This window comes from Anser cygnoides, chromosome 1 (assembly GCF_040182565.1).
Source record: "Anser cygnoides isolate HZ-2024a breed goose chromosome 1, Taihu_goose_T2T_genome, whole genome shotgun sequence".
In the NCBI taxonomy this organism is placed as follows: Eukaryota; Metazoa; Chordata; class Aves; order Anseriformes; family Anatidae; genus Anser; species Anser cygnoides.
The window spans coordinates 103089134-103097932 of NC_089873.1; the positions used below are offsets into that span (position 1 = coordinate 103089134).

Below are 8799 nucleotides of genomic sequence, written 5' to 3' on the forward strand. Positions count from 1 at the left end.
TCAGGGGTGAAATGATCAAAAACAAATTGGTCCTAAATTAATGTAGCTTTTTATATCTCACAAAGATTTCCTTAAATTCCAGGCTTGATTTGCCCAGACTAATGGGTGCACTGGTGGAAAGGAGGAAGGAGTTCTCAATTTATAGGATATTCCCTGAACAGGTAAAAGAGGTGTAAGAAGGAAAAATTGTGGATGGGGGAACACATGACACTCCACAACACACAGAGCTAAAAAAACATGAAGGATACTGGTCTTTTTCTTATGATTTGTTCCAGGACTTTCTGATTTGCTGTTCAAGTGACTGAGCATGCCTATGCTTTACCTTTAAGTTCAGAAAGAGACAGAAGCAGAATTCCAGCTGCTGCTAGTCTTTCTTCCTTCAGTGATGCATCAGAGGCAGCAAGGAATCACAGAAAAATCAAGCCTTACACAAATTAATTCAAGAGTTATCCCAATTCATCTAATACAGGGCCAACTTCAAACTATTTCAGTGTAAAATTTCTAACTAATGTAATCAGAGGAGAGAGTGAAGTTACATGTTTTGGTTTTAATGTTGTTGTTTGCACATCTTCCCCCCTGCCGACCACACAACATGAAGTCCCTTATAGCCATATCCAAGATCACCTTTAGATAAGCAGCAATTAGGTCATCTTTGAGGAAGCATAATACAGTCTAGTTCAGTTACCAAGTGAGTTTACATCATATTTACCACTGTCCTCCAAGGACCCTACTGTAAAACTGGCATTAATTAAAAACCCCTACAAGGGCTGGAGCTGGTGCCCAAGAATGCATGCGTGTGCTGTCAATCTCTTCTCAAATGTCTGTCACTAAAATGCAAAGTGTATAAAATACTGTCCAAGTTGGGAAACAGTTCTTTTTGAAGTACTTGATTTATTTCCCAGATTTTGCTTTGGGCTTGAATTGTCCCTCTCTCTTCCACTGGTCTCTCTGGTGTCCTATCCAATTGGCATGCTGCAGGGTAAAGAGAAGCATGAATGCCTTGTTGTGTACTTCTAGTGTCTTTGTTGTATCTTAGACTTATAATAAAAGGAGAACATAACCAACATTTTTTAGGCTGTATGTGCGTGTTTCTAAAGGACAAGCAGGAAGATACAAGAAATCTCTGAACCATCAAGATCTCAGTCCCATAATAATTTAATTCTCATACTTTTAGAGTAAGGGAAAGATATAGTCAGGGAAGATGTTTAATTGGTAAGAAGTTAAATCTTTAATGTTTAATCTTTACTGTTAATCATTAATCTTTTAAAGAATCATATTTTTACAAGTTTGTAAAGAACTAACCAGACTGGTAATACTGGCAAACCTCTAACTTCTTAACTAGAAACAAGACTGATCTGTAGAGTTAACAGATAAGGAAGAGAAAGCCATCTCACCATAAAATGCATTCATTGGATACATTCAGATAATCACCAAAGATCGACCGTATCTGTGTAATTCTTTCATTCTTATGTATTTTCCCAAGACTTTTCACATCTTGGAGCTTGGAACTGAAGGAACTGGCCCCAGCCATTTTTCACCTGCAAGACAAATCAGAACAAAAGAGAAAGTTAAAATTTAATACAGAAAAGTGATTGGCTGGTCACATTTCTGTAGCAGGGTGACTCTTCCTACTCCTCTTTTGAAGGGTAACTACTGATGATGGAATACAGATATTTATATTGTTTGGCATGCTGCAGCCTGCTTCCTACATCCTTTGCTGTCTAGTTACAACTGCAGCTGTACAGAAGAATTCTTTTCCTCTGTTACAGATGAGAAGTTCTGCAAGTCTGGAACACTCTGCATGAGGGTGAAATCAAGCGTCTTTAGGACTACTTTTTTGAGGGGCTGGTGGTAAGGAAGAGAAAAAGGGTAGAAGGCTGGGGAGTCAGAGAAACAAAAAGAGAATCTGTTCAAGTCCTTGCCCAGTTTGGAGTGGAGACTAGAAACCAGGGCAGAACATTCCAATTAGGATTAGTTACTGTGATAGTGGCTGTTGGAAAGCGAATCTTCCTCACTCTCATTTTCATCAAGAACTTTTTTATACAATCAGAAACCCATCCAGAACAAGTAAATAAGTGTCCAAAATTCCCTTCTGTTTAGCTTATGGCCAAATTTAATTTACAGTAATGAAGGTTTGCTGCTGAAATTTTTCCACAAATGCAACACACCTAATCATATACATAAGTCTTTCTGGTTACTGCTCTCCTCTTTTCCAGATGCTGCCAAATGTGAGATCTGTAGCCAAATTCCATTTTGTATTACTTATCACAACTTAACCCAGTTCTGTTTAAAAATTAAAAATTTATATTTTATTAATACAGAAAATGAAAATAAGGACATTGACATCCAAGAGGATGGTCAATCAATGAATTTCTATTAAAGTTGTGTAATTATGTAACAATAAGATATGGATTTGGGAGCTCTGATAGTGTTATTTATTAAGAAGGAACAGACTTAAAATAAAAATGTTAAAACTACAAAAAAAAAATCAGTATCAGCCGTAGTCTTAATCTTAACCAAGATCCAATATCCAGTATCAAATAGTTAAATATGAATATTCTGAAAACTAAAGAACTTAGTAGTAATTTGAGAACGGCATGTGGAGTGCAAAGCCTTGAAACAAACTAGTGAGAGAGGATGGAGAACTCACAGCTTTGGTCACTCTAACTGTATTGAAACACATTCCAGTCAACATTTTAAGAAGTATACTCAACATTTTTTAATATTTGAAAGACATTAAGTGTGTTTCGTTTAGCTGTATTATTAGGTACACTCACCTATAACGTTGGCTAGCAGCTCTAAACGATCAGAGCCAAAAAAGAGATGAGGTTTCCCATTAAAATGTGCCACAACAGCAGGCATCCCAAATGCCTATTGACACCATGGAGATTAAACAGAGAATGTTATCAAATTTTTGTAGGTACATGATCAATCTTCAGGAATAGAACCCCAGAATGCTGACTTTTTTCCTCCCCTTCATTTCACCTTCTTCATTTTGAAAGATGAATCTAATGGAGCCATCAGAAAGTAGGGGACTCTGGATCCAGACTGCGTGCCCCTTTTCAGTGAGCTAAAAAAGCAACCTGACAAACTCACAGATTTATTTCAAGTAGTGATAAACAGTATCACTTGATACTGGTCCCTTAGTTGCCCATCCTTGTCAACCAAGTGGAATGGGCTGAATGAGTTTCCCAGATGACAATGCAAAAAAAATCCTAATAACAGGGAGTTAGTCCCTTTTGCTTTTTGAACATGTGAAAGCTAAGAGAGATGATCTATATAGATCATGTTCCTTGTTTCCTAGTTTTTTTAATAGGGAAGGAATGCATAGCTGTGATAAAAGAGGCACTGGAAACATCTCACCCCATATTTTATTGCTTCCTCTGTTGTCTCCTTCAGACGATTCTTCACTTCAGGGGATGAAATCATGTCAAGTAACTTCTGGGTGAACTCTGATGATAGCCCAGCCTGTCCTGCAACCTGAGAAAAGACAATATAATTAAGAGTGCTTTACCATGAAGCATTCTAATTCCTGTTATGGACTAACTAATTTAATCTTCAGTGTTACTACCCAAAATCTATTACAAAAAATTACAAAATGTCCGTGAAGTAATTCTTGCCCATTGTCTTGCTGTATTCCCAACCTATTCATCATTTATCAACTCCTAGCCCCTAAAGCCCTAAGTCTGGAATTTTGTTTTATTTTTTTTCAGGAGTTAGAGAGAAATAGAGAGAATGCTGAGTTTAACATCTGTTTCAATAACTTATCAGGTAACTTGAAAGTTAAAAAAATAAGTTGTTCTGAAAAGGAAAATCAAGAATCTTACCATATTAGCATGCCAAGACACAGTTTTTACTACAAATATGGCCACATAGGAGCTGTAAATGATACTTGTAACTCACAGAATTTTAACAGTTGCTAGTACTATTGCTCTATCTTTTTAGTCTCCTCTGTGCTACTGCCACACAAACAGAACAGAAATGAAATAAAGGTGCCAAAGGTAAAAGTCAAATGTATATTGGGTAATGCTGAAGTTACAAATATCTATTTTTAAAAAGTATCTCACAAAGAATGTTAACTTCTAACACCTGCTGGAATGACATGCTGTTGGTTTTTTTTGTTTGTTTGTTTTTACTTTTAAAAAAGTAAAAGTATTCCTGAAAGAAAACTGTCTCAATCACTTTTTTTTCTTCTTCATTTAGCATCCACTTTTTTTTTTTTTTTTTGTACCTTCTCCTCTTCCCCCCACATCAGGACAATCAGGAGCTCTTTTTGATGCTACTCAAATGGGAGATAAACAAGTGTAGCCTGATAGTAGTACAAAATGCTGTGCAAGCAGGGTAACCAAAGTGTTTAGACTGCAGTCTTTACACAGAGACACAGTATCTGATGCTCACCATTTTAGGGCAGGAAGATTTAGGAAGACTGGGACAAGATTCAAAGACTACTTTGCTTCTATAGCAAGTTATGAGAAGTTACTACTGACTGAAAACTGAGTAAAAAAATACCACAGACACACAATGGAACTGTATCAAGTAAACAACATTTTTCAATCATTGTTTAGAATACATTCACCTATAAATACTCAGATGAAAAGGCTGAGGACCCTTTGCAGCTTTGGATGGTATAGTTCCACAAGAGAGGAAGGTCTAGTACTTGCTGCAAGAGTGAATGAAAACAGACAAAAGCAAGTGAGAAGATACCTACCTGTGTGCCTTGCTGAACATGGATATACTCATAGACTTCCAAGGAATGGCTAAATTACTTACAGATCTTTCTGAGTATTAAGTTTGTTTCTCTGAAGTTCTGCATGTCCTTGCTTTATCTGTATTTAAATAATGATGGATTTGTAGGCTTAGGACTTTTTCCCTGTATGTTTAAATATATCCTTCAAGTCTTGCCTCTTGAAAAGGCAAAATGCAAACTTTTTCTGAAATTCTGGTAAAAAGATGCACTAAGATGAAGCTAAAGTACAAGGACTAGACTCTGGGAAAACAGCTGGACTGCAAGTTTCAAGTTTCAGATAGGGAAGTTGGGCAGTAGAGACTGTACCCCTTAGCCATGGACAATTCTTCTTTTCTTCATATTCTAAGAATTTAAAAATAAAAGAATGTAGAAGAGAGATCCCTTAAAAAAGGTCTTACACAGAAACCTAGATGCCATTACAACCTGTACAAAATCTCGCCAGCAAAAGAAAATACATCAAGCAAGTACAATGTCTAAGCATATAAGGGGGCAATACAGCACTGAACTTAATAGTAAAGCTTGGCTTCATCATCCCACTGAGAGTTAACTTTCCCAGCGAAGTGTTGCATTTCACCAGAAGATTTCATATGTAGCAAAATCTCAATGCATTCTGGAGACTCTGTTTATACTTTCACTTATATGTTTATATTTATGTTTAAACTTATGTTTATACTTTCACTACTGTTAACCAGTAGTAGGGACCAGTAGTAACAAATAATTCATCGTCCATTCTGGGTATCTTGCCACATGAATTAACAAAAAGGGAGATTCTGGTTCCAAGTATTATTCAAAGCATGACAACAAATAAATAAATAAATCCAAATGGAGCAGCTAGAGAAATTAAATCTTTTTTCGTAACGGAGTTTTTCAAAACTCCAAGTGATCAATTGACAAATTAGTAATTAGTAAGGCCACACTAAGCTGTTTCCATGGTTATTAATGATACAAGCCATCAGTAAGAATCTGTACCAGAAATGCAGAAGCACCAACAGAAAGGAGACACTTACAGCCACTATACTCTCCAGCTGACTGATATCTTCACGCTGGTAAAAGAATAAAATAAGTAATTCAGTACATATGAACAAAAGCTCAGTTCTGGACTTGAAAGCAAATTTTCTAAGAAAACAGAAATAAAAACAATGTTAGTTGATACTACTGGAAAAATTTTCTCAGAAAAAGTTTTAAGACACGTGATCATGGAACGCATTAAGTGTTTTCTGACATGAACTACTGATTCACTCAGCCCACAGAACTCAGTATCCATACTGAAAATAAGAAATGGCAAATTAAGCTGATTAGAAGCTAGTTCTTTTCTTGTAGTGATTCCTGAACCACTATCACTTTATGTTTCCTGCCATGACTTTTAATGAAAAGACTTTTCCTTTCTCTTGCTCACATTCCACATTTGAATGAAGTGGGACAGGAATGGTGACAGAAAGGATCGAGACGTTGGCTTTATAGAATACCGACCTGTGACCAAAAACGCATCCAGAACTCTCTAGATAAGGGCTCCAGGTATTTTGGTTGTGTCATATCAATGGCTGTGATAAAGCGCATGGCTCCAAGACTGCCTGGGTTTCATGGGGAGACAAACAAACATGCTGAAACAAGGCACAGGATCAGGAACAGATATGGACTGCAGAAGTATTACCTAAAACCAGTATGACCGTCTATGTAACAGTTCCCAAATGGTAAAGCTTATGTTGATTCACAGTACCTTCAATGTTAAAACCATTTACAGGTATATTTCCCCAGAAGTTCCCTTTCATGATTAAAAAAAAATGCACAGACTTCATAGTGCTCCCAGACAAAGGAAAGGGCTGTGGTAAGAGAATTTATCTTAACCTTTACTGTCACGGAAAATTTGAGCCAGAGTTGAAAAATATCATCTACATTAAGTCTCTTACTTACTTTTACCAAAGATACGTTGGAAGTCATCTGCTGAAATTGTTACAGGCACCTGGTAATATTTTCCCATCCTTTCTATATCCTTCAGCATGTATTCTGCACGCTTTGGCAACATTGCTGGGGGCTTGTTACCTTTCAGAAAAAGTTCCACTATAAGCAGGAGATTTCAACTATATTACAAAAGCACTGGACAAAACAAAACTTGATAAGTTAGACCTCATCTATACACATGCCTAAGGAAGAGTACAATCTCATATCGCCTTAGTGAAACATATGCAGATTTTCCAAACATAATACTATGGTTTAAAAATTATTTATTTTGGTTTTGCCCAGATCAGCCCTTTAGGTTAGCAGAACCAGTTTTAAATAAAGAAGCAAATGTCCTGGCAGAGATTTATATTGATTTGGATTGATGACCTTTAAACTAAACAACTACACATGGATAAATAAATGTAGAGACTTGTTAATTTCGTGATTTATAAATCTCAGTGATTAATTTCTTCTAATAAGACCACAAGTACTATTTTATGACACACTTTGATCCTTAATGTATCTTAAGAAATTGTAGGTGTTCCACAGATTAACTCTAGTTTTAACTCAAAACAAAACTTTTAGAAAACTATTCCATATCAAATTATTATTATCCTATTTTAGAATTGAGGAACTTGGATGCAGACAGTATTTTCCACAGAGAGTATAAGCATTAGGGGTAATGTTGTAACAGTATGAAATGCCTTGCAGCTGATTTCTCAGTCACTACCGAACTCCACAATCCTACAGTTACTTTGCTGATGGTGCCAAAACTGAGTTTAAAGGTGGCTCTGTGGGTTCAGCACTCATTGAGCTTGTGCACAGGAGTGTCCCACTAGTGAAGAAAGTAATTCCCCACGGAGTTAATCTCCACAAATTAGCTACCAGTTGCTTGCATTATGCCACCAAGGAAAGCCGGACGAAAGCGCAAATCAATGTTCCAGATGTGCTGGTACCGGCAGAGTACCTGCAACACAGAAAGGCAATGCCAGATTAACAGTCGGAGAGGTCTGTAGATATCCATGCAAATAGAAAATAAGCTAAGGCATGAAATAAACGCTGCAGATAAATCCTTTATTATTAGCAATGTCCTAAAATCCTCTTCTGGATGCTGCCTGAGAAATCTCATCTCAGAGAAACTGAAAAGACCACATCTGAATTATGACTACACAAGTCTAAGCAAGGGCAAAATAAGCAAGAGATCAGGCTCATGAGTGGGCACTTGTTTAACATCAAAACTTTCACTTAAGTGTTCAGCAATAATTCCCAAATCAGCACAGGCCATGCTGCAGTTAGGCTGGGATGTGCTTCATAAGCATTCCCTGGTTTTCAAAACATCAGGAGGAAACTGCGATATCTCTCACAAGTGCTCTCACAAGTGAGAGAAAAATGAAATCCAAACATATCGTGGGTAAACCAAATCAAAACCAAACAAACCAAACCAAAACACGGATCTTCCGTTAGCTAAACTGGCTCTGTAACGCCGCTGCCTGCGGCAGGGTGGGCGAGGCACGAGTTGCCCTTCAGCCGACTCCTATCCCCGGCCGCGCCAGGCCGGCTCCCGGCGAGGAGCCGCCGCGGAGGACGGGGCTACGTCGGAACTGCCGGGAAAAGCCAGCCGGCCGGCCGGCCTCCCTTCGTCTCCTCCCCTCCTCTCACCTCAAACCCCAGCCAGGAGTATGGAGACACCACATCGTAGAACAGCTCCACGAGCGTCCGTCCCATCCTAGCCCCGAGCCGAGCTGAGCCGAGCCGAGCCGAAGGGCCGCCACCCCTCACCCAGTGCCCCAGCGGCACCACCCCCTGGCCGGCGAGCGGCGAGGCGGGGCCTGGCGCCCTTCCGCTCGCGGGGCCCGGTCCCGCCGTGCCGGGGGTGTGGGGTGGTAAGGGGCTGGGGGTGCCTGGACTGGTTCCATGTGTTCTCCTTTCCTCACGTCTTTCTGTGGCTTTCCCCGGGAGTTTTCCTGGCCTGGCGCGGCTGGGGCCTGGTCCTGGCTGTGAGGTGCTGTTTGCTGTCTTTCCTATGGAGCCTGGCTTGGGAAGAAGAGGGAGGAGTTGGGGAGGGAGTCTGTGTCCTCCTCTATGCTGAGGGAGGAGGAGAGGAAGCTCCCAAG

General features: G+C 39.2%; 1 protein-coding gene across 4 annotated transcripts; it reads right to left on the minus strand.

Annotated features, from left to right (window-relative positions):
- Nucleotides 1-473: 473 nt before the first annotated feature.
- GSTK1 (glutathione S-transferase kappa 1) lies at nt 474-8509 on the minus strand. 4 transcript variants are annotated; one of them, XR_007159267.2, is made up of 9 exons: nt 8345-8509; nt 7571-7652; nt 6659-6787; nt 6218-6318; nt 5755-5790; nt 3364-3480; nt 2778-2871; nt 1395-1538; nt 474-972 (listed from the first exon to the last, which is right to left on the minus strand). XR_007159267.2 is itself a non-coding variant. In XM_048051558.2 (8 exons), exons 1-8 carry the CDS (start codon nt 8408-8410, stop codon nt 1489-1491), a joined length of 675 nt encoding a protein of 224 aa, XP_047907515.2. In that variant the 5' UTR covers nt 8411-8509; the 3' UTR covers nt 1190-1488. The 4 variants fall into 4 exon arrangements, 2 of the variants coding, with proteins under 2 accessions (XP_047907515.2, XP_047907516.2); XR_007159269.2 differs by lacking the exon at nt 2778-2871; XM_048051558.2 differs by lacking the exon at nt 474-972 and having other exon boundaries at nt 1190-1538.
- Nucleotides 8510-8799: the final 290 nt, after the last annotated feature.